Source organism: Dromaius novaehollandiae, chromosome 5 (assembly GCF_036370855.1).
Source record: "Dromaius novaehollandiae isolate bDroNov1 chromosome 5, bDroNov1.hap1, whole genome shotgun sequence".
NCBI classification, from domain to species: Eukaryota; Metazoa; Chordata; class Aves; order Casuariiformes; family Dromaiidae; genus Dromaius; species Dromaius novaehollandiae.
In genome coordinates this window covers 11646124-11672470 of record NC_088102.1, presented here as the reverse complement: position 1 = coordinate 11672470, position 26347 = coordinate 11646124, and the positions used below count along the sequence as shown (strand labels likewise).

Sequence of the window (26347 nt, the reverse complement as noted above, 5' to 3'; positions counted from 1 at the left end):
CAGCTGCTGAGGCCAACTCATTCTGACTGAGAAGTACTTTGCGATCCTGGGCTGAAAGGCATAATAAAAATATGAAGTACCCATTGTATAAAGAGACTTTTTGTGGTCACATATACTAATGTTAACATAAACGAATATATCCAAAGCGACACAGCTTTGTGTTGCAAGCATAGATCAGAAGAGTGCTTTGCCTCCAGAAAACCTGTTGGTATCAGTACCATGGGCTCAGGTCACGGACACTAGCAGTGTAACACTTTGAGTCTTTGGTGGCTAAGAGTCATTTGAAGGAATGATAAAAGATAGCGTGTTGGATATTTTTACGATATGCATCTGAGGGTGGGCTATCTACTGACAGGCTCTGTGTCAGATTGCACCTTCCCTATGCAGTTGGCAAAACTTTTCCTTGGCTTTGGCAGAGCTGAGATTTTGCCACCATCCAGTTGGTGGTGGTTCCCCAGCACATGCTCACTAACGTGTATTTCTTCTGCTTAACTCTGCAGGCTAATTTTCCTGTACAGGTTTTGATGTAGAGTTGAGTTTCTATTTTTGTTTCTTGTTATACCATTTAGTGTTGCTGTTGGGAAATAGCAGAAACACTGATTATATGCCTATTTTTATTCACAAGGAAGAATGTTGCAATTATAATCGTATGTTTTAATTTTTTCTTCATCTTTTCTGTTTTGAAATTCTGCATTTCAAAAGCAGGATCATTATCATTTAGAACATTAAAGCATGTCTCTTTAATAGCTTTCCCTTTTTAATGTGGAAAAATGGAATGGAGGAGGAAAAACCAATCTGTCTGGAGGGAAATTATCTAATGATTTCAGTGCAGCCAACAATAGAGTATCTTGAGCTCAGCTGACTGGGAGTGTCATTCTCTGTCTTGAGTAACTTGTAGAATACAAAACATCACTTTCATAATGTTATCACCAGCAAAGTCCGTCTGGTCCTGCCAGTGACAAGGGAATTATTTCAGCTTTTTATGATGTCAGTGAGATTTTAGCATTTTAAGATTCAACTGTGAAGCTGTTGGGGGAAGAGGGGAAAGTTAGATTATAACTGAAACTCTGTTGGGGGAGAAATTAATTGAATATTTTGCCAGTAATTTTTATACCCATATTTCCTTCTGTTAGTCTTCTGGTGGTGTGTTCTTATGAAATCTGATTAGAATGAAGTGACTTGATCTGTTAAACAGACAGTGATGACAGTGAATATCTGTTTGTCTGGTCCAGATTGCAGATAACACCCAGTAACATTGTCCTTTCTTGCTATTACTTTTATACAGAGCAGCACAGAAGCTTAACCTGTCTTCGAAGAGAAAGAAATACCATCCTCCCCTGCCACACACACACGACTTCTCCATCTATGGCTCTAACTTCAGTGGCATCCTGCAGCTCTGCCCTCCCCCAGCACCACCATGCCTTCTGAGAGCTGTGTCCAAAATCAAGGACAACCCTGGCATTGGAAAGGTAACTTCCGATTTCAATTATTTTTAAATTAGTTTTCTAGATTAATTTTAATAGAGCTGGAAACTTTCAGCCTAAAGGAGGGTTGGATAAGCTCAAGGGAATGGTTGTGAGATAGCGAGTTAGGCACAGCTGTGAATGTGCCTGAGCGCTGTTACCGTTTGTTGACTCGAGTTGGTAGCCCCACAGCAGATTCACTGCACACTGTGCTGAAGCCAGTGGACGTCACTGGCCGTGGTATTGACAGAGGCTCTTTTGACCTTCCTGCTGTTGAAGTAAGCAGCAAAATTTTCCTTTGACTTCACTGATCCAAAACCAACGCACACGTATGGGTTTAGTCTCTGTCAGAAGTAGCCTCTGCGTTGCCTGCAAGGCCCAACTGCTGGTGCTGTCTGTCTCCTGTGGGTTAAGGGAACATGTCGAGGGCATGTGGATGAATGTTATTTATGTAGGTTACTTGGTATTAGCATTTGAAGATAGAATTGAAGTACTTAATGTGCACAGGAGACCATATAACACAGCATTAAAATAATTGTCAGCCTAAGTACCTATAACTAACACTGTTGTTTACAGAGCATACTTTGTATTCTCTTAAGACAGTGAGTTTGTGCTAAATGGAAAAGAAAATAGTCATTGCTTTGTTTTATGGGCTTATCTTTAAGAAACTGGAAGCTTACAGATGAAAACATGGTTTCTGCCACTGTTTTTCTGATATGTCAGAAAGGAGGATGCAGTATTATGCACATACAGTAAGCATGGCACAGTGACTTAGAGATTCTCAGGTGGCAGAAGAATTAAAGAAGAAACACCCTTTCTGTGCATATGTCTTAGCAGAGCCCATTTGCTGCGCCTGCCTCTTCTCTGCTAGGTTTAGCACTTAGCTGTGGCACCAAGGAATGGCCTTAAGATGGCTCTTAAAGCGTGTTTGCATCTCCCTGTGCCTGCAGCTCAAAGAACTGTTTTTCTGCACCTCACAGCACTTCTGTGCCTACACCTGTGTGTAGCCAAGGGACTTCAGCCTTTTTCCTACATTATCAGGGTGGTTAGTGGAGCCAGCCTGCATAACTTGTGTGTCATAGAAAGCTCTGGTTTGTCTGGTGTCTTCAAATAAATCAACAAAGTCTAATATAGATCAAGTGCGTGGTCCCAGATGGCAGGAAATTATACATCTTGGATCATGTGGTCTACTTACCTTTTTAGTCAGTTAGCACAGCAGAGGTCTAATCCAAGGGAAGAGCTCTACTAGAATGCCTGGGAACATGGCAGGACCTTGAGCCAACCCACAGACCAGGGTTGTGCCCACCTGTTCAGCTGGAGGAGCTCCTCCTCCAGCATGGGACGTATGGAGCATTCTGGCAATGTGGGTGGTATCTGTCCCCTGCCTGACACAGGACACCAAGGGTTTCCAGAATTTTTGGATGGACAAGCTGCTGTGGACTCAAATGTCTCTTGTTTAGCTGTCAGCTGAAAACATTGCTGAAGATACTGTTTGCTTGGGCCCAGGGTTCCAGCTGTGGACTTCACAGCAGGTGCTTGTTGACGGCTGTTTGGAAAACGCCTGCGTTGTGCTGCAGAGGTTAAGAGCTCTCTGCTAGCAGGATCACTCCTATTACTGAGTTTAGATCTAGACCATCCAAATGTTGATAGGGTGCACTGGCTGTTTTAGTCTTGCTTTAAGAGGAAGGTAACTAGGCATCTTTTCTTACTCATAGTTTAAAATGTACAGTTCCTCTTAAATGACCCTGTTAACCCATCCCTTCTTTGCAACTTTTTAAATTACAGTTTTTACCCTTAAAATCTTCAGCAATATAGCGTTTTGCCAATGCTGGCAGAAGTGCTGAGGTCCTCTGTTAACTTCACTCTCTTCTAACAGCTTTTTATTTTAGACTGTTCCTTGTTATCTTTTTCCTCAGCTTCTTCTTGCAGCCTGACCAATAATAAATATGATGTCCACATATGGAACAGAATCCAGGTTGGATTCTGGAATCAGTTTCTCCTACAGCAGCATCTGTGGCTGTGGCAGGCTCTTCCCCTGGTTTCTTTGATCGTTCCCGGGTCGGTGGTGTGCCTGGCCCTATTATTATGTGTGGTTACAATGCATTAAGCAGCTGGTAGGGCGGAGTTTTCCTTCCTCACCTCCCAGTTTGCTGCTTTGTCGTATGAGGTTACTTGTGACATAGAGGGTTGTTTCCTCACCATTTTCTGCTGTACATGTGAGAAAACACTGCTTTCTCATTTCTAACTATTTTTTTCCCCCCACCTGTGCTCAGTGTTCTCTTTTTAGATGGTATTCAATACATTATAAGCACCGGAGGAGTGGAAGATGGAAAATGTGATGTCACTTTGGGGTCAAAAGGGGGAAAAGTGGGCTGTGGAGGGAATCTAGAAAGTATAGATGAGTAAGGCTGATTTTCATCCCAGGCAAAGTGTTTGAAACTATAAGATTGAAACTAGTAGACACATGGATAAATACGATACAATAAGGATCTGTGATGGAGCTTTTGTAGGCAGAATGCATATGCTAGAGCTCTGTGGAAGAGTCAGTGAGCATTTGAATAAGGTTGGTCTGCTTCACAGAGTGCATTTGGGTTTCGAAAAAGCTTTTGACAAGTGCCCTCACCTAGGTTTCCTAAAAACCCCTAAGCTGTCATGTGTCCTCTGGTGGTTTAATAACTGGTAGGAAACAAAAGGTCAGATTTAACAATGGAGCCAAGTTAGCAGTGGTGTCATACAGAGGTCCATGCTGTTTAGTGTCATCTTAAGTGGCTTGGACAAGGTGGTAAATCAACGTATCCAGAGTAGCCAAGACTAAAACTAACTCTGAAGACTTGCAGAAGGATCTCATGATACTGAAGTTACTGGGTGATAAAATGGCAGATGAATATTAATATTAACAGAAAGTAGTGTACATAAAAACAACTCTAACTGTGCACAAACAATAAGCTCTAATGAAATCAGGCATGACTGTAGCCCATTTTATTAACCATGATGGTAGCTGCAGCATTAGGTTTGTTATGAGTCTGAGTTTTTGAAGAAACGCTATATGGAGTGTGGCTGACAGGTTCTGTCACTGGTCGTGGGACCTCACTTTTACTTGTGAGCTCCCTGGACATTCAGGGATGAGAGGAGGTTTGAATTCCTACTTCCATCAAGCTCTGTGACCATAGCAGAGACAGTAACTGTGTTTAGTCAGGACTGCTGGAGGAAGCAGGAATATGGAAAGCTGTGATAGCCAATTCTTGCAGTTCGTGATGATTTGAGCCCAGTGAGCATGTTCTTAACAACATCATTCCCGTGCATGTCATGTGGTTCTGCTGGAGAAATTGCTATATGACTTTTATGGGCATTGAATACCTTTGTTATTATCCACTTACTATAACAATGAGTATCTATGTATCCTTTGCAATTTCTGCTTATAATTTCTCGTTGTTTTCAATACTCTTTGGAAAAGGTGGAAAATAAATGTCTCATTAATTCCTTTTACGTTTCACAAATGCCAATTTTCGCTTATCAGAATTTCAGCAGGATCATGTGGATTTGTCCTGTGATAAGAATTTCTAATTAAGCCTTTTGCTTACTCTTCTTCATGAAGAGTGTACAATGTTATATACTCCAACAGGTGCTAGCAGGGGGCCTCAATATTCAGGAATACCAAGCAGGGAAAGGTTGAAACAAATTTAGAACTGTAGGATCTCTCTGGGGCCTGTTTCATGTAATCAACAATCATCAAACCCTCACGCACAAAAGAAAATCCCATTATCATTGGCAAACTGTATACTGAAAGGAATTTTGCTTACTACTGATAAATGTTACATAGTAAATTTCATACCTTTCTCTTGAATGTGCCAAAAACATCAGAGTCCAAATCATTTCGCTGAATCCTACTTAAAAGGCAATGATCCACTGCAGTATGATTCTTGTAACTGAATCATTTTTGTGGTCTCTCTGGGTGTTATTAAATTTAATGTCAGAATAGGAGGAAAGACGTCTGAAAGCCATTTAATATTGTCACTGGAAAGAAGTTAGATTATGCTCCATTTCTGACATTAATGTGCTACTTAAGATAATTTATCATATTGCGGTATTAAAAAAGACATCCTTTTTACAGTGGCTGCTGTGTAGCATTCTAATTTGCTATTTTTCTTAGCATGGTAGGGAGCCTTTTTCATGTAAAATGTTTTTTCTAGGGTTCTGTTCAGTGCTCTTTATAATACTGCATCACGTACAAGAGCAACTTTAAGTGCTTGTCTCTTCCAAAGATCCTGTCAATTTTTTATGTCAGCATGACAGAAGCCTTCTCTGAGACAACTGAAGTGGTGCATTTAGAGAGAACCTGAATTGCCAAACATGTTTCTTGGACAGGTGTATACATATTAGTCTCCATTTACGTTTTTAAACATTTACTTTCATTTATGCTTTCCAAGCCATAGCTAAGGTACTGCTAATATGATTTACTGATCATGCAGGGTTTTCTTAACTGTGTTGTATGTCCACTTCACTGGTTCTTATGATAGTTTGATGACGGATAACAAATAGATACTTAATGTTGTCATCTTTATGGCTGCTTGTTTCCTAATGACTAGAGTGTTATTTCTGATATAAATCATGTATCATACTAAGTACTCTTCCATCCATATATGCAGGCCTGTATAATCCAAGGTACATACGTGCCTGCTGAAATATCTTGAACAGCTTAAACAAAAATGTGAAAAATTGGATAAAAATACACAATTTCTTCTACTCTGTTTCCACCTTTGAAAAGAAACAGTTTTCGTCACGTCTCCTGGGAATAGAGAATCAATTCTTCCTTAATAGAGTACAATACAGAAGTGATTTTTTTCTTTTTTAGGTTCTCCCAGGGGAGCTAGATGGTCTATACTAGCATAGCAATTTTGCATATAAATTCACCATCCATTGGTAGTGGCAGTATATGAAAGGCCTGTAAGAACTACTCACAGTAAACCAATTTAGCAAGGGTTATATATCTGTCAGTTACAATTAAATCCATGAAAAATATTGGCTCTGAACTAGGACTTTTGTAATTTGATTTACACTGTAGCTGAAAAAATAAGTGATTTCATTGGAAAAGGGTCTTTATTCAACTGAATGTGAATTCTTTGTAATTTCTTGGTGAGAAATCTTAATTCAGAATGGTGGATGTCTAAACACAGTTATTTAATTAACCTGATGTTATATGCCATTTTGTGAACATTGGACAAAATTAGCTTCCTGGCTGGGTGATGCCTGTCAAGGATGTGTGTTTCCAGGGAATATTTAGTGTCCATTCAAATTTGATATAATGACATTTATTGCTAAAGACCAAATTGCTTGTTCATTTAAGGATTATGATACTGCTGTAACGTAGAATATGACCAGCATTTTTAGAATGGATTCCAGTATAGTGCCAGCACTTTCCCAAAATACAGACAGACAAAGTCAGAGTTTATTTTAGCAGCAAGGACTGAGCTTATGTATTTTAAAATTTTACAAGCTTTTTAATATGTGCCTTCTATTTTTTCCTTCTTGTTCCATTTAATTTTAAGCTTGACAACTATATAGGCATGAAATGCTAACAAAGCATCGCTATAAACACATGAGCCCTGCAGATACATTGATTTCAAAGAAGATACCATATGTTATAGTTGTGTGTGTGCTAACATATTTGGCTGGGTCAAGGTCTTAATTTCCTCAGCATTCAAAATGCCATGGAGTCTAGTCATTACTTCGTGAATTAGTGGAGTCTTTTCTGTCTACGTGTCTGCCCCAAATTAAACTATGTAGAGTGTTTGGCATCCTTCGCTCCACTGAAGGGTGAATGACCAACTTTCCCATATATAATAGTTTTCGTATTTATTGTCTAAAAAATGGGCTAGAGGTCTATGATAGTCTTAAGCACAGAATCCAAATCATCTGGTTCTTTGTGTGAGGTGTGAGACAGTTCCTGCCCTCTCTTTGGTCTCAGTGTTGATGGCCCTTCCATCTCTTTTGATTACATGGTAATGATTGACTGTCTCAGTGTCCTGGGTGTGTCTGTCTTACAGTGCAGAAGACCCTTTTTAGTGACTCACAGGGGGTGATTCTTTGTTTAGATCTGTCAGCTAAAATTGTGTAGGGTTGCGTCATTGCCTCTGTTATCCACTGGCTCATTTCTCTACAAATTCAGCTGTGGACGTGATTTCTTCTGAGACGATGCTTGCCTCAGTGATCTTGGTGGAGTTTCATATTCATTGACTTGTGGCTTTGCTGTAGCTCCCTTCAGTTCAGCATATCCAAAATACATGAGCTGCATTAGACAAAACTGCTAGTGTGGCTCTGGCTATCAGTTTCACATTCATGTCTGCTGTCAGAGACAAGCTTGAGAGAAATTTGGGGTTTGGGATTTTTTGGACTGTCTCTTACTTTTTGCAAACCTGCTTTCTGACACTTCGCTGTATCGCTGATGTTTTGCACTATCTTGACTGGTCCTGCAACGAGCCCGTTGTTTTGGTTGCTGTGACTCCCTTTCCCTGTTCTCAACTCCAGCCAGTTTGAAACCAGGCAGTCTGGAAGTCGGAGGGCAGCCCGTGCTCTGCCAGGCCATGCGAAGGGCAGCGCGTGGGGCCAGTGCTCCCGGCACAGCAGCAGCGAACCCCGCGGGGCACTGGGTCTCTCCTCGTGACCCACAGGTGCCAAACTGGAGCCTGTAGCAAGGAGCTGCAAAAGGAGGACGAGCTGGCACCAGCTCAGATGTGTTTCTGAGGTGTTTCAGTGTTTAGGTGCTAAGCATGTACCTAGATTTGACTCTCAGAAGGGTCAAATATGTCCAGGTCTTGAGTTTTGGTTCAGGCTCGTCTCCCACAAATTGCTGATATTTGAGTGTACTCTCTAGATCAGTGGTTCTCTAATGGTCTCTTGGGATGTTTTCAAAGCTAACTGGGGTCTAGCTGTTTCCATTGTTCTCCACACAAAGGATTTTTTCTCTCTCTGATTCTGGAAGTTACATTTTTTTGCAGGAATCTGCCTTTTGTCAGTTTGTCTCCCTTAGCACTCCAGTGATGAGTGCCTAAAACAGTGGTTTGACTTCTATTTTTATTTTTTAATGCTACAAGCATCCATCCACTGGGTTTGTCCTGCCCTGGCTGGAACAAGTGAATTCTAACTTGCAGATGTTTGTTTTTATAACCTTTCTTTTCCCTGATTTCTATTGTGGGCTGACAGAGATAAATGTAAAAAAAAAAATAAAAATAAAAATAAATCCCCAATTACTGTGAATCTCTCTCCTATCCTTGCCAGTTACGATTAAAATTACACCCACTGTTGTGTATGTAGGTGGGCCTCTGACCTCATGCCCTTTTCCAGGGCTTTTCCAAATTATATGCTATATATTTATTTATTAAATTCTTTATCTTTTAATGGCATATTCAGGTGGATTTACCATCTTCTTTTCCCAAACACTTTTGATTTTAATAGGATTTCCTTCAGCGATTCCGCTGACCTCCTGATTCCTGCAGAAACAGGAATTTGGAAAGTTCAGCAGTTGTGTGTTAACCCCCAGTGTACAAAACCCACAAGATTATAGAGCCAGTTAATTAATGAGATACTTCAGTGATTTGCATGATTCAAGATGGCTTCAGGCACTGAGAAAAGTATTAATAATGTGCATGTATTGTGATGTTTATTTCTTTTAGTATTATTTGCAGAAATTGAACTCAGATACAAAGCTCTCCTCTTGGTCAATGCACTCATTAAAATTCATTCTCCATCCAATATTCAATGCGTGCATGAATGTATATGTACCAATCCCTATATCCTTTATAAAGCTTTCATCTATAATTCTTTTCCTTACTCTGCATCTTTCTGTGACATGGAAGAGAGCAGTTATGTTTTAAGGGAAGAAATACAGAAAAGAGAAATAAAGGGAGTTACTGAAAATCCCCTGTTCTAAAAGGAAGGATATGCCATCTTAGCTCCCTTTAAGTAGTCTAAAAGTGGTCAGGGTGCAGATGCCCTGAGCCTGAGATGACTTTCCTGGAACCACTGTGTTTGTATGGTCTTTCCTTTCTTTTGTGTTTGTCTCTCCTCTCTGTCTCTCTTTCTTCCTTTTGCCATTCCTTCTCTATGTCTCCTTCTTTTTCTTTCAGACTAGTCTTAATTCTTCTGTTTCTTCATTCATTCTCCTCCAAATTCCTTATCTTGTGTTTTTATCACTGCCCACGAAGTGTTACCAGTAGCTGATATCGATGCAGTATAGGTGCACTTGTCTTTTGTGCACTGAGAACCATGTGCAGGCACCCAGGATTTGCCTACACTTAGGTTTTGCTGTTCCAACAGGATAGATTTGCGTAATCTTTCTTTCTTGTAGTACTTACATGGGCATTTCCATTTTATTTCCAAGTGATGTCAGTGTCCAGCTCAGCATCATGAATAAGAGTGACGCATTATAACCCTACGATTTCTGGTAGATAGCCCTTAAGCATTAATGGTCTGGATAATAGCATTAAATTATCAGTTAGATTCAGATCTAGCTGGCAGAGGAACTAGGTTTGAAATTGGTGTTTTTCTACACTGCAAATCAGCTTTTATATACAAAATGCTAAAGAAGGAGCTCCCTCCAGCCCCTTCTCTCTTCTCTCTCCCATTTCTCTTGAAAGCTCACTTTCAGTGGAAAAATGAACATGACCTTTGAGGCCTCGTAAGAGTTAGTCTGATCCATTATGGGGAGAGCGTTTAGTGTCCTCCAGCTTCAGAGAGATGGACTCAAAAAGCTGATTTGACACATGAGCTTTTTCTGGGGGTGAAGCCGTCTTTGTGTTAAGGGGAACAACGCCGATAGAGGTAACTCACTGTTGAGGTCAGGAGCAAACCAATTTTCCTCTTACGCTACTCCGACTGCTATAATCTAATAATAGGCATAAGAGAGAAAAGAAAGGACTGTTTAGAGACACGCTTTGAAAACAGCGTGTATTTTAAACATTCGTTTTAATTGAGTGACCCTGAAGTGGGCATTTGTATTTGTGTATACATTGTTATTTATTTATTTTTCCTGGGAAGGTTATTTTTCTGAGCCCCTTGGTAGCATGTCAAGGTTGAAGTGACACCACACAAAGCTGGCTTCGTGGAGCTTTTATGGGGAAACAGCCTTGAGCCTGTCACCTCTGATGCACTTTTGCTTTTGAAGCAGCTGTTTCATTTATTTTAAGGTTCGTTTATTTTCTGAGACTGTGTTTTCATATTCATATCAGTATGCGAGAGGAAAGAAAGCAAAGTGCTGAAATCAGGGGACTGCTTGAGTCAATGGGCTGGAAGACTTTGGTGCTACCTCTGGTGGAGCCTCCCGTAGCGCTTAGTGGAGGGGTCGGTTGTTTCTTAACCTCTCTCTTTGAAAAGATGGGGGGGGAGTTTTTGTGGGTCGCTTTCTGGAAAGTATTTCCTGCGACAGCGCTCAGCCGTACCCCGAGTGACTGTGCAGGGATGCCTGCATGCGGCGGAGAGGAGGATTTGGAGAAATGAAACAGCTGGGGATCTGAATGAAATCTTCAGATAACCCACCGTCCCCAGCGGATACAGGTGGGGCGGTTCAGCATGGTGCGTCATGCTGCTCCTGCCCGTCTGCTGTGAACCCTCCTGGCGCGGGCAGCACGCTTGGCTTGCACCAGCCGTGGAGGCCACCACCTTTTCACCATGTCCTGGTCTGAAAGGAGGTCCCGGCAGGATGGCTCAGCCTGCTTGGGTCTCTGTTCATGGCAGTGCCTGGAGGCCTGCTTTTCCCCCTTCGTGCTTTGCTGAAGTAGTTGTTCACTTTCGGTTCTTCTTTGGCTGTTATTTCTCTGGATCCGGGAACGATGGAGAGGTGCTGACCACTAAGCACGTTGTTTTGTAGAAAGAAAATGAGACAAATTGTGTCCATGGAATAAAAGCACAGCATTTTAATGAAAAAAACATTCTTGGAATGTAGTAAGTAGGAGTCAAATTGTTCTGGGAGATTTAAGGTTAAATTCGGCAGCAGCAAGTTACTGAAAAAGTGGATCTTTCTTCATCAGAAATCTATGCTTTTCAGCCCGGCTTCCCCATGCAACACGTGACTCCGTGCTAGAGCAGGGCCTGACTCAAGTCAGCAAGCTGCTGCACGCTCTGTGCTTGTGGGATTCGCCCGGCAGATTTGCAGCAGAGGGGTTGCTATCTGTCGCTCCACTTGTAAATCGGATGCAAACACCATAAAAGGAGGAGCGTGTGTTTGGTAACGGTCAGTAGGTGCACCGCAGAAGGGGAGGCTCGTGATGGGCGCTCTGGAGAGTGCGGGTGTAAATTGTTCCAGTTCTGCTGGCAGTAGTGGATTACAGCCGCTGAGGCTCTTCCCATAGTATCTTGCTTAACACTGGTGAAGCCCAGGATCACAGTTGCTGTGATGGTGCTCTTGTAGCTGGATAAGGACATAATACTGTTACTCAGCTTGTTACTGAAGCGTTTCATACTGGGCACAGTCACTCTGGCAAAGCGTTGCCTTTATCTAAGTTTGAATCTGCTGGGTAGTACAGAGTCGAAGATCTGCAAAGTGATTCCCTGCACCTGGAATAGTCATTTATTTCAGTGCCGGGTGCATAAAATATGCTGGTTCTGACCTGGGAGCATTTCGTAAGGATAAATGGTTATAAGTGGGTGTGAGGTAGTATCTCACAGAGTTTTCCAAAACAAGAGCATGATGTCCAAGAGGTTAAAGGAAGCAGGTGCGCAGACCTCGCTGAACTTCAGTGAGACCCAGTCACTTGGCTCCGCTGAGCTGCTCTGGAAATCACAGCCAATGTGTCTGAGCTCTCTAAAAACACTCTCAAAATGCCACGTGTAGGAAACAAGCAGTAGCGCTACTGCAATAGAAACGTGCTTTGTGAGTGGTTTGTTTTCAGGCTTCGGGACTTGTGAATTTTTTTTCCTTCCTTCCTTGAGACTTCCAATAAATCGGCAGCTAACCACTGAAGAGCCTAGCAATGACAGCGCAGAGACGTCTGCCTGGGAAGGCTATCAGAGAAGCACCTTCTCGTTAGAAGAATGTGAGCAAGGAACTGAACGTTTCCAGACATAGTTCAGTTTGAATGTGCTGGTTCTCTGAGCTTGGCATTTTTCAGACTGATTTTCAGAGTGGAACAGTTTGTACACATTCGGTCACATTAAGTACATGAAAGGTAGGAGACTAGAGTTTCCTTTTCTTTAGGCATGGTACTACACCTACAGAAGATTACACCTATAGCTTAAGTATTTAGAAATTGAAATGGTAAGATTGGAACAGAGTTAACTGGAGGGCTGAAAGCGCACCTTTAAAACCGAGTTCAGTGCAGACCCCAGGGTGGAAGCCAGTCTGGAAAATCTGGCTCTGGTTATGTCTCACTGTTGTTCTGACACACCTACGTGTTACAAATGATCATGTCTTGGGAGAGGAGTGGGTTTGGGAGGAATGCTTTTCATGTGTTCATCTGCAGCTGGGAACTAAAGTTGCCATTTCCTTCTAAATACTTGCAGGTGAAGGTGATGGTAAGGATCTGTCCCTCTCAAGGAGCACATGAAACATCTGAATCCATGTCCTTCCTAAAGGTAGATCCACGAAAAAAGCAAATCACGCTTTACGATCCAGCTACAAGTGGGCCTTCCAACGTAGGTCACAGGAGAGGCGTCGTTGCTGTCCCAAAGATGTTTGCCTTTGATGCAGTATTCCCCCAGGATGCTTCACAGGTACTGCAGAAACTCGTATCAACCTCCTGAGCCTTCTCATGGCCACTGCATTTGATTGCCTTAAGAGTTCTGTTTCTGGGGAATTTTGAATGAGTTGCCTTCATGCCTGGAAAAAAACGCAGTAATTAATAGATGAGTGGATAAATTCTTACATTTTCCATTTAGCTGAGATGTAAGTTAAGGAGTAATAGCTGGGGAGATGGATTTGCTGACTAAATTATTTTCCTGCATTTTCTCTTGTTATTGAAAGACACACAGCCAATTTGAAATTCACTTTTCCATTCAGTTAAGTTTTAACCCACGTGATGTTGCTGAAATGAAGTCCTTCCCCACTGCTTTCAATGGGAAAAGAGCGGGTGCTTAAAGTTAAGCTAAATGCTGTTGTTAGGAGAAGAGATACAGCTCACCCCATGGGATTGCTATACTGAAACAGACGGGGAGCTTTTGTATTTTCCTTTCCTTTTCCAGTTTGTTTATGCTGTGTATTTGACTGATTCTTTTATCTTGATGGTGGTGCTGATGGTGCAGATTTTTCTCTTGTCCTGCAAAAGGGTGTTTTTACTGGACACCTGAAATTCCCTTCCAAGCAAAATCGTGGGTGCAGAAAAAAATGTATAGCAGCTTTAAAAAGGGGAACAAATTAAGTGGAAAACCACTTCAAGTTTAAATTGCCTGAAAAAAAAGGGTTTGGTGAAAGAAGAATAAAACACAAAACATTCAAGGTGAAAATGGTTTATTAAAGTTGAGAAAACAAGACAAGATCAAGTTCAGTAATCCATCCTCCAGTCTTCTACTATTACTTTGTTGTCTTTTTGGCTCCCAAATCAGATGCATGAAAATGTCTAAGTTCAGTGTTAAAGATGCAGAATAATGGCCCTCAGAGACCCGTGCGTAAGGCTACGGCCACCTCTGCAGGAGCCTGATTTTAAGATACTGGATAAGCCAAACAGTGTCTTTGTGCAGGAATTCACAACACCGATCTCAGCGTTAGTCTGGAACTGGACGTGGCTGTTTCCTACAGCTACTGGGTGTCCATTGCCAGCCTGGCTGCAAGGTGGCTCATCGCAGCCTGCTGCTGTGCTGGTTTTGGCACCCATCCTCTAGGTTTTTGACCCCAGCTTGGGCTAGGCTCTTTCAGGTTCTCATGATGGGCCTTTCCAGGGGCCCGTTTGTGGCTTGTCTGAGTGTCGCCAGCCAGCACAGCGACTGTGGTGCAGGCGTTGTCGCTCAAGGCATGCTTTCTGCTGTGCACCTGCAAGCAGAGCCTTATCATTTCACTGTAGTTACATATCCCGCCCCCCTCCCCCCCCCGCCGCCCCATTACCATTTTTAATATATCCTATTGTATTTGAAACTTTCAAGGACGTGGATAAACTGGTTTTAGTACACTCAAGTATTTTAGCAAGTTCTCTTTACTGACAATGATGTTTCCCCTAGAAAAGGAAAAAGTGATACTATGAAATCCTATTCAAGGATCTTAATGCATTTTCTCCAGTATGAATGTCTTTAATTTCTGTGAGCACTCCTGAGTAGCTTAATTTCAATGGAGTTGCTACTATTGCTGAAAACCCTTGGCTAAGCTATTATAGCAGCAGGAAGCCTGGTTGGATAGCATTCAGTTTGCTATATTAGTCTTAGAATCAATATTCCAAGAGAATTGGTTTAATAGAATTGAAAACTATTTTAGGCTATAGTAGCAGATTTTATTATTTTTTAAGATAGCATAGTTACTAAAATAATACGACTGAGGCCGTAAACATGGGGAGAGTATTGTGCCTCAAAAATACTAAGTCATTCTTTTCATGTAGAAGAATAGCAGAACCCATAGCAGTATACTCTCTTTTACTTATTTGTCTCCAATCTTTCTTTCAGGCGGAGGTATGCTCTGGAACAGTAGCAGAAGTAATCCAGTCTGTTGTGAATGGTGCAGATGGTTGCATATTTTGCTTTGGTCATGTCAAGCTTGGTGAGCTCCCAAATTCGTTACAGTTAATTACTATGTCAGCCTGGTAATTACATGCTGTCAGCTCCTGGAACAATAAACCTGGAGTATATGAATAGATTAGAATTTCTTTTTAATTAGCTTTGCAAACTTATCATGGTTTATTTCTACACAGGGATTGTAAGTTTTAATTTGAAAAAGTAAAATGTAACATCAGATTAGCTTATTCAGGAGCATACTTATATAGGTGTATTGTGATGAAAATCAAAAGATCAGAGATGTTCTTAAAATTTAATTTGCTGTGGGTCTGAGTTACAAAAATGGCAAAACTAATTGAATAAATAGTAATGGATTAATAATTAAATGCTTTGCATTTTTGCATCTGTTATTTCCCATTATCTGTGCAGCACATGTCATCACATAGAATGTGCAGTGGTGATAGCATGAAGAGAAACTGTCTTGTACATGAAAGGTGAATTAAGTTCACTTTTGTCTTTCCATTCTAGGAAAATCTTACACCATGATTGGGAAAGATAATTCCACACAAAGCCTTGGTATCATCCCATGTGCAATTTCTTGGCTCTTCAAATTAATCAATGAGCGTAAAGAAAAAACTGGAACTCGTTTCTCTATTAGAGTATCTGCTGTGGAGATCAGTGGCAAAGATGAAAACCTTAAGGATTTGTTAGCTGAAGTAGCCACTGGCAGCCTTCAGGACGGCCAGTCTCCCGGGGTTTATCTGAGAGAAGATCCAATATGTGGAACCCAGGTATAGTGGATATCACAACACACATTTTCTGAGCCTGACTTTCTTCCACGTTTTATTTCCTTTTATCTGACAACAATTATGACAACTTTTGAGACAGTAAAAAAAATTTTTTGCTTTTAATTTGTAAGCCCTGCTCCCATGGTGTACATATTTGTTTCTTTCAGTGCCCTAGAGATTTAGCCAGTTCAGCAAAAAAAAATTGCCCCTGTGCTAATTAGTCATTTTCTTGTTTATATTCAAGCTCCAAAACCAAAGTGAGCTAAGAGCCCCAACAGCAGAGAAAGCTGCCTTTTTCCTTGATGCTGCAATTGCTGCCAGAAGTACCAGCAAACCTGAATGCGAGGAAGAAGATAGGAGGAATTCGCATATGCTCTTCACTCTTCACATATACCAATATCGCATGGAGAAGAGTGGCAAAGGAGGAAGTATGAATCATCTTCCCAAATTGCTTGTTTTTAAATGACTTGGTTTTGGGTTAGTTTAATAATAATTTACAAAGAACTTATAAAGAAAAAATGAAGTGAACCCTCAAGCCAGTCAAGAGTCACCTTTAACTTTGCTAGCTGTGGCTAATATCTGGTTTCCCTGCCATTAAATATTAATTTGGGCATTATCCCATGCTGCATTCATTATTTTCCTCATTTGAATATGTTATGAGTACTCAGTCTGGCTTGGGTCCATGCAATCACATGATGTACAAATGTTTCCCTTATTGTTTTAGTGTCTGGAGGACGCAGCCGCTTGCATCTCATTGATCTAGGGAGCTGTGAAAAAGTGCTGAGCAAGACCCGAGATGGAGGAGGCTCTCTGTGTTTGTCTCTCTCTGCCCTGGGCAATGTAATTTTGGCCTTAATTAATGGTGCTAAGCATGTGCCATATAAGTAAGTGAATTATTGCATGCATTACCTTAAATATGTGGCTGGTGTTACCTGAACAATGAATTGCATCAACAGTGTACTCTTCATATAAGAGGAAGTTAAAGAAGGCTTTATCAGAGAGGGATCTGTCTTCTTTCAGGATCACTTGTGATTATATTGTGTATTTTTAAAGGTCCCATAGTAACATGAAATTCTTACTCAGCTGACTAAAAATCATATAGATATTGTCATGTATTTAGTTTGGGTGAAATGTGTGTGTGTGTTGGGGAGGGACTGATGTTTTAAAAAACAGAGGGAAGTTGTCAAAATGTTTTCTTTTCTCCTTCCTCCTCTCTGTCTCCCAGATTTGGAACTTAGACCAGTCTCAGCCAGCTGGACAAAAGTAGTGAATATTTTCATTAAAAATTCATAGGATTTTCCCTCCCCTTTCCAAATTTAGAAATTCTATTGAAATTTCAGAAAATACCAATGAGCTATATGAAGTATCATCATCAAAGGGCTGTTTATCAGTATGGCTTTTTGAGTGATAGCCACACACTAATCTTTTCAATTAAAAAAAAGAGGAGGACTGTTACTCACTTGCACATTTGTTTAGCAGAAGCGAACATGTAGGTGTATTGCTTCGTGGGAGTGTGCTTGACAGTAATGTTATGTCAAACACACCTGTGGAGAGCCCAGCCTAAGGACAACATCCACGTCGTAAACCCCCCTACCAGAACTTGGCCTGCAATACTGAAAATTTAATTGCTGCTTGTGTTGATGCATTAGAACTTAATGCCTTCATTATCAATCATGTCATTTCACATATTTATCTAGTGCGGCATCTCAAACAGGTGTCCTGTCCTTGTGTATGAGGCAGAAAATAGATAATTTTCTCAGGCTAGTTGCTAGGTTTGTTGATGGAGAGGAGGATGGGTGGGTGGTTAGAATAGGGAAGGGGAGTTCCTCAGGAGCGATCCCTTTGTCACCTAAGCTGGTTTGGGGAGCAGAGACACAGTGGCAGTTCCCGTGTGTGTGGGCCAGCTCGGAGGAGTTGGGGGGAGCAGCCTCCAGGCTGCTGTGGGTCCCCACAGGAGAGATGTCTTGGAGAACAGCGCAGGACAAAGCGCAGCGACTTCTCAGTTTTGCTGTCCACAGCTGAGGACTCGCATCATCAGGAAAGCCTTCAGAGAGGAAAGTCAGCAGGCAGAAGGGAAGCTAGATTAGTTGGGATGGAACTGATAATATATTTCTGGTATCTAATGATATATTTGTTTAAGATCTTTTCACCATTTCTGTTAATTTTTTTCTTCATACCAAAATTGCTTACATACAGCTCACAGAGCTTGCATGTCCAGATACTAAGTCTGCCCAGATGAAAATCTAGCACCCATGTGCTGTTTGGGTAATATGAGTTAAACCTGAGATAAGTAACTAGAATTATATCATTTTAGAATTGTCTAAGCAACAAATAAAATGACTTATCATACCACAACTACACATGTAGATAAATTATCAAAATGATGGCATCTTTGTATGGTACATTTAGACATGTTTTACATATGGTCAAATAATAGCAGCGTATTTCTTACCTACATGTACCATACATGCATATGTCCTATAATGAAAGTACAATATGTGGTGCAAAAATCTACAAAAAAGATTGTAATTTCTTGAAACCATCCTAGTGTTCTCATTTGTTACACAGGGACAACAAGTTGACAATGTTGTTGAGGGAATCACTTGGGAACATCAACTGCAGAACAACCATGATTGCGCATATTTCTGACTCCCCAGCCAATTATGCAGAAACTCTCACAACCATTCAGCTTGCATCGCGAATCCACCGAATGAGAAAGAAGAAATCCAAGGTTGGTGCACAAACAAGCTGCAATTAATTCATTTGAAAATGAGTTTTCTTAACCTCTTGGTGGGGGAACGTGGGATTTCTCGGCAGTAAGAAGTAATACAAAATGCATAAAAGCTCAGGAGAGAAGTTGACAAATGGCTTGGCACAGAGCCATCATCCCTCCCCTTGATCATTAATCCTGAAATTCCCTTTCTTTTTGTTGCAAACACGTATTCTTTCATTGCTTATATGTGGAACTATCGCAAAAGCTTCAATTTGTGTTAATTAAAAACCCATGAGAAAGGAACAGACAACTGAGGAAGAGAAAGACAATGTATATTTAATGAAAATTATCTGAAAAGGTGTGATTGTTATATTACTCCTGATATAGTAAAATATATGTAGCATGACCTTGTTATTTTAATTCACACTGTAACATTTTTCCACTAGCTGTGGTTATAATAGTGCACACAAAGCCCAGTATATTGGATACCCAAGTTTTTTTATTAATTATATGCACATCTATATAATTACATACATATACCTCAGTTAATATTGATAACTTTTTCCTTACTGATCATTTGCAGTATGCATCCAGCTCATCTGGAGGAGAGAGTTCATGTGAAGAAGGACATGTCCGAAGACCGCCCCATTTGCGACCGTTCCACCCACGAACTGTTGCCCTTGACCCTGACCTTCCTGTCCTGAGCATATCTAGTGATCCTGATTATTCCTCCAGCAGTGAACAGTCTTGTGATACTGTCATTTATGTTGGTCCCAATGGTGCAGCTTTGTCTGACAGGGAATTGACAGATAATGAAGGTCCTCCAGAGTTTGTTCCCATAATCCCATCCCTAAACAAGAAGAGAAGTAAAGACAATTCTGCTATTGGTAGAAGTTCTGACAAGGATCATTTTAAATGCAACACTTTTGCTGAATTGCAAGAAAGGTTAGAGTGCATTGATGGAAGTGAGGAACCCATCAAATTCGCTTGTGGAGAAAACTCTGTTGCATCCAATTGTAGTCCAGTTCCTGGAGGTACAGAAAATGGACAGACTAAACTGATAAAGGAGAAGATATCTTCTCCTTCTGGAGGATTTAAGAAACCAGTTCCACCAGAAACTGCATCTCCAAAAAAAGGATATAATCTTCATTTCCAGGCTGTTACACCAAGGGGAGGCAATTGTCATGAAAAGAGCACACCTCACTTCAAAACAGAGCATTCCAAGCAGCAGAGCAAAGCTGATGGCAAAATAATAGACTCAGTACTGGAGGGAGAGAAGGAGAGAGAGACAATCACAGATTCTCCAAAGTCCTCAAGGTGTAGCCCTTCAAGGAATCAGGAGCAAAATAAAGCCACAGCTGAACCTGTCATTAAAGAAAAGTCCTTGTATGTGAAGAGACCCTTGCCAAGCCCGGCACCCCCACCTCCACAGCAGAGAGAACAAGTGCCGAGCTCCAAGGCTGAGAGTTCGGAGTTGGACAATAGCAATGCAGTTCGGACTCCTCCTGTGGGAATGAGCAAGCAGATGGTTAACAAACCTGAGCAAAACCCAATAGGAAGCACATTTCTGGTTGGTAGCAACACCCAGAATCAGTCGGGTGCTATAGAGGTACACAGCTTCCGGTCAGCATTCAGAGGTAAATGCTTTGATCGGGATATATTAACCACCACGGTGACTTTGCAGCAGCCTGTTGAGCTGAATGGAGAGGATGAGCTTGTTTTCACAGTGGTGGAAGAACTATCCATTAGTGGGATTTTGGATAACGGAAGACCTTCCAGTATCATTAGCTTTAACAGCGACTGCTCCCTTCAGGCTCTTGCATCAGGTTCCAGGCCGGTTAGTATTATCAGCAGCATAAATGATGAGTTTGATGCTTATACCTCACAGGAAAGTTCTGCTGGTGTAAATATTGATATCGTTGTGCCCTTTGCTAAGGATCCCTTTACCAGCAGCAGACGTTCCTCCATCAGTTCATGGCTTAGCGAAGTCAGCATCTGTACAATTGAAAGTGATGGAGCACATTCTAGTGACAGTTTTGTTGCACAGTCATCTTACAGCTGTAATAAGTCTGAGGAACCCTTCAACTTGGATTCACCTGATGTACCCGTACCACTGAAAAGTGCTCTGAATGACAGTGGGTTTTGCTTCTCTGAGCTGGAGAGTGAGAGCATGAGTTCCAGCAAGCTGTCCTCAGGCATCAGCAAAAGCCCCCAAATCCCGGAAACTACCAAAGCATCTCAGATAAAAAGTGCTTTTTGTGTCACTGATCAGCCCATAAAAATAAAATCTGTTAATTCTCGAGATACACCTGTGATAGAAACCATACATTCTAGTCTTCCTAGGAAATCAAAAACTACCTCGTCTGCAATCCACCATAATACTGTCCTCAGCTATAAAGAGCTGCAGAGTCCACATTGTATATTTGAAGATCCCTGGCTCTTACGCACGGATAATCAATTGGAAACAAACCCTGCAGACTCAGTGCTGTCTCCAAAATCTCACACATTTGGTACTGATAAGCAGCCAGGAAAAGCTGCCCAGTATTTCAGTACAGCATCCAGGCCAACTAAGTCGCAAACTATGCTTGCCTGTTCTCAGAGAGTTGTGGATGGTTGTGAAATGGCCTGCAAATCTTCCAGCGGAGCTGCAAAGAAGTCAGAAACTGCAATGAAGATGCCACAGCTGAAGAGAGGAGCCACCACACTGGGTGTGATGCCAGTATCGCACACTAACAGTACTTTGTCAGAGGCTGTGACCAGGGGGAATTTGGATGCTCCCCTGGCTGCTGGCAGCTTGAAATCATCCCTGGGAAAGAAAAGCGCGCCCCAGAAGTCAAGCATGTTACCTAGGCCGGGTGGGCCAACACCTCCAACACCTCCTGTACGCAAATCGAGCCTGGAACAGAAACCTGTTGGTCTGGGTAATGGTGGGGGAAAAGCTGCTGGCTTGGACTTTGCCAGAGCTGCCACACCAAAGGCTGAAGAAGAAGCAGATTTGCGGTCAAAAGCTGGATCTTGTGTTAGTGAAAGTGTCAGCAGTAGAATGAACCTGAAGGGTGACCACTCTTTGCCTAAGATGACGTCAAGTTTGAAGACGAAGGCATCGAAGAGCGAAGCTGTCCACCGTTACGGAAGTCACATGTCCCTTGAAAGGTGTGACAGTCTGACATCAGTAGGATCCAAAGCAAGCATGGCAAGGGAAAACGTGAGTGCTAATAACAGCAGGGCAGGGCGCTCCGTCCCGAGGCTGGGGGTCCCTCCTGTTGCTTCCAGTGTGACCTTACCACAGTCCTTCACTGCCCCCATGCCCTGTAAAAACAGCCAGGCAAAAAGCACAACTAACCAGAAGATCCAAGCCAGTGCAAATAAAAACCGGAGCCTCTCCACCAATGGCTCAAAGTCTCTCAGTTCCTCGGTAAAGTCCCTGACGCAGCCCGTTGGGAAGAGCTCGAGCACTGCCCCGAGCGGGAAGGCGGCCCCCCGCTCCGTGCAGGTGGTCAGCAGCAAACCCGGCAGGGGAACCATTATGGGGACCAAGCAGGCCATGAGGGCGGCCAACAGCCGCGTGAACGAGCTGGTGTCGGGTGGCTCGGCCAAGATGGGGCATTTCCGAGGCTCCACGGACTCCGACAGCGGCAACGACAGCGGCATCAACCTCAGCGATGAGAAGTCGCAAATCCCGGTGCTGCCGTCTCCTTACAGCAAGATAACGGCACCCCGGAGGCCTCAGCGGTACAGCAGCGGCCACGGCAGTGACAACAGCAGCGTTTTAAGCGGGGAGCTGCCGCCAGCCATGGGAAGGACAGCTCTTTTTTACCACAGCGGGGGCAGCAGCGGCTATGAAAGCATGATTCGGGACAGCGAAGCAACGGGCAGCGCCTCCTCGGCGCACGACTCCATGAGCGAAAGCGGCATGTCCTCGCCGGGCCGCATGAGGAGCCTGAAGTCCCCCAAGAAGAGATCAACAGGTAAGGAAGAAACAGGACGCGGGGCTTGAAAGCCCCAAAATGCGCTCGAAATGCGGCGGTGCGGCATCCTCGGGGATGTTGACTTTCCATGGCACCTCCTGCGGCGAAGGCAAGGTTGTTTGGCTTGGAGGAAGACGCTGTGCAGAGCTGAATGCGTCTGCATGCATTTGTGGTGCACGTGTTTACGAGTACAGAAGCTCCTTGTCATTTATTTTACTTCAAAGCCGCCTCGCGGCTGCAGGTGTGACCCAGGTGCTCTGTCTCAGAGGGCAGGAAAAGCGCAGCGTGCCCCAAGGCGCTTTCCATCTCCCTGTAAGGGAGGAGAGAGCAGATGGCTGCAGGCAGATGGGGGAGCCCAGGGGATGGGCGAGAGGTTATTCCTCGGCGGGATCAGCAGTGATCGCAGCACGTCAGCCGTCTCTGTGTTCTCAGCGCTGTGCAGCATCACTAGAAAAGGAGTATTTTTCACATGAGGGGGAGCAGTGAGGGTGCTGGGTGGACCTTGGTGAGTTTTTATGAGGAAGAAATGAGTGTGGGTCTGCAGGCTGGGTAAAAAGTGGAGAGAATGGCAGTAAAGAGAGGAAGAGCTGCTGGCTAGACATTTATGAAGGAATTTCCATGAGATGGGCTAGGAGTTTAGTTTCAAAATGGGGGAACAGGCCTGAAGAAGAGAAAAGGGTTTGTGAATCAATGAGGACTGCTGAATTTGCATTAGATTACCCAAAGGTAAGGCTTAGGAGGAAGAGGAGGTAAGGCAGAAGAGGATGAGTGCATATACAGGATGCAGCAAAGCTTAGGTTAACACTATCAGCCAAAATTATTGTATTGTAATAGTGGTTTTGTAAGGAAATTTTAAAGTGGCCAGGCAGATTCTGTAAGCAGCAGAAAACTTTTGGGCAGAATCCCTTAAAAGAGGTGGCTCCCACTCCTACACTGTGCTGAGTTAGATACATCCAATTGTACCATGCAAAGGTGATCATGCAAGAGCCAAGTCTCCTTCTCCAGGTCTCTGGTGCCTTTCTGTGTTGCTTTCACAAGTGGTGCTCGTGTAAGTGCTGCTGACTGTAGCCAGCTTCAGCATCAGGCTTCTATGACTGGTGTTACAGAGTCATTTTTACTGGTCCAGCTTGGAAGTGCTGTAGTATCATAAAGAATCTGAGACAAGCTGTGTGGTGCGGCTGCTGACCAGTAGTGTGATTCAGCAGCCTAAGTGTGCTGGCTGCTGGAAAAAGAGTATCCTAATACTAGGAGTGTGGCTGAATCTGATCCTTTGGTTGAAAGGGGGTAACTATTACAATCCCTGTAGACACACATGATGCTTGATTCTTAAGTAGAACAAAACGGGTTAAACTGATATACATTTCATAGTGCTTTCTGGTCAAAGCACCTGAGCTGCTTCAGCAGGTGATAAATTAGTTTGGAGACTTAGTGCAACATTTACTACAGTTTTCTTTCCATAGGACATCAACCTCTTAAACCTTTCCTACAAATCAATATTAACAGCTGTATAGGTTGCACATGTATTGAGAAGGTATTACCCACTGATGGATTTGTATTTGTTTTTGCGCCGGGAAAAGTTTATAACATCTTTTAAAATGACAAACTATTTCTTTTTTCAATTGAAATTGCTCTGTATCAGTAAATTATCTATTACTTTTTCAGTGCTTTACATTTTGACACACTAGTGTATTTTATACATGAAATGAGGTTTCCTAGGAGCTTCGTTAAATATTTCTTACAAGAAGGGTTTTGTGTAGACCCATTACTGGCCTAAAACATATTGTCATCATTGTAAAATGTTGGACATATTCTTGGAGTAGCTTAAATTGTCAAGCTGTGTTGGAGACTTGCAGTCTCTGGACTTACGGAAGCTTTGGAAGGGAAGCCCATCCTGGGGACAGAACCTACTTCCAGAGGCGTCAGTGGAAACCTTTTCCCCTTGTTCTTTAACTTCATCTTCATGTTAAAGAAATGACATTGGCCTTGGCTGATGCAATGGAATGATAGGAAGTTAGTCTGCTTCGTATGTATGTCTGACTGCATCTTTTCGGTATCCTGTTCAGAGAGGTCCTGCAGGTTACAGGATCAGAGTTACAGTGGGTGATTTCAGCAGGCAGGACTGTATTTGTGATTCAGGCTAAATAAATTGGGGTGGTGGCAATGATGAACAGGTGAAGGCCAACACCGCGTAGATTAACTTTTTATGGTCTAGAGAGACTATTTTTTAGATCTCCCTTGGGTTGTATCACAGAGTCATAAAGTAGTTGGGGTTTGAAAGGACCTCTGGAGATCATCGGGTCCAACCCATCTGCTCAGGAAGGGTCAGCTAGAGCAGGTTGCCCAGGACTGTGTCCAGTTGGATTTTGAGTATTTCCAAGGAGGGAGACTCCACAGCCTCTCTGGGCAACCTGTTCCAGTGTTCAGCCACCCTCACAGTGAAGTGTTTTCTTGTGTTGAGGTGGAATTTCCTGTGTTTCAGTTTGTGCCCGTTAGCTCTTGTCCTGTCACTGGGCACCTCTGAGAAGAGTCTGGTTTCTCTTCTTTCACTGTCCCATCAGATGTTTGTACACATTGATTAGATCCCCACTGAGCCTTCTCTTCTCCAGGCTGAACAGCCTCAACTCCCTCAGCGTCTCCTTGTATGAGATGCTTCAGTCCCTTAAACTCCAGCCTGCCAAGGTAGAAGTAGGATCAAGTCTTCCCCTTTCCAAAATGTTTCCTTTGTGATTATTGTCGTTACTTAGAAATTAACAAGGAAACAATTAAGAGTAAGGGATTTATTTCTTAAGAATATGTAAACCAGGTACCTCTTCAGGTATCTATGCAGGTGCGTTGCTCTCAGGGGTATGTGCCGGGATTTTGTCTGTTTCTTCTTGAATCTTATGGCAGGTCTGACCCAACAGCCCTTACTTGCACTTAACTTTCCTGTAAAGGTCTCAGAAGTTATCTCAGGAGCATCCTTCTCTGAGCAGCACTGTTTTGTCTGTATGATGTGCTCCCTGTTAGCAATCAGACCAGGAAAAAAGAGTCCTTTCTGTTTTTCCATAAGAGGAGGAAAATTTTCAGGCACTAAATTTACTGTCACCAGTCAGCCAGAAGCTACTTGTACATACTATTATCACATGACACTTCAGCTTGTTTCTGGTGGCCTTCAGCACTTCTATTTAAGGATTGGACTGCAACTTTATAATATTGCCTTAGTAGCCCTATACATATACTCATCCTTGATAGATGTAGTGTAAAGGTAAGCCTTTCAGAAAATGCAGAGAGACTTACAACCACAAAAAATGCTTGGACACTGAAGTGGCAAGCATTACATAGAAAATTACCAACATTTTTGAAGGACACAAGTCAGTCTCTGCTTCAGGAAACTTGAGTCCTAGCAGATGCATCATGGTGACAATTTGCTGTTTGTTCGTAAATCTGGAGCCCTGTCATTGAGGAGTAGATGAGGTCACGCTCTGACCTTTTGAGTGCTGGTGCAAATGGGCAGTGATATGCGGACATTAGAGGTGACTCAAGTTGCAGTTTGGCTGGCTGCTGCCTTCTGAAGTGCCAAATAAATCCCAATCCCACAAAGTAATTGAAAACTGCTCGTATTTAGCACCTTAAAGCGTTGGTAGTGGTCCTGGAGGGAGCTGTTTGTCCTTTGGAAGAGGTAATACAATGAGATTTTTATCAATGGGATCTTACCTAGATAGCCTTGCTTGTCTTTAGCTGGAGGAGGAGGGGATTTTCAGATTACTCTGCCATAATCAGTATTGGTTTGAAATCTATTCACTAGCTCATTGT

At 42.6% G+C, this 26347-nt stretch overlaps 1 protein-coding gene across 3 annotated transcripts in view; it reads left to right on the top strand.

Annotated features, from left to right (window-relative positions):
• Window positions 1-26347, top strand: part of KIF26A (kinesin family member 26A) — a 102482-nt gene that overhangs the window by 72585 nt on the left and 3550 nt on the right. For all 3 annotated transcript variants that reach the window (XM_064512019.1, XM_064512020.1, XM_026111366.2), the window contains 8 exons: window positions 1286-1469; window positions 12957-13166; window positions 15039-15132; window positions 15615-15877; window positions 16119-16302; window positions 16599-16758; window positions 18443-18605; window positions 19171-22555. In XM_064512019.1, coding sequence (XP_064368089.1) covers window positions 1286-1469; window positions 12957-13166; window positions 15039-15132; window positions 15615-15877; window positions 16119-16302; window positions 16599-16758; window positions 18443-18605; window positions 19171-22555 — 4643 coding nt within the window. The remainder of the gene's footprint in view (window positions 1-1285; window positions 1470-12956; window positions 13167-15038; window positions 15133-15614; window positions 15878-16118; window positions 16303-16598; window positions 16759-18442; window positions 18606-19170; window positions 22556-26347) is intronic.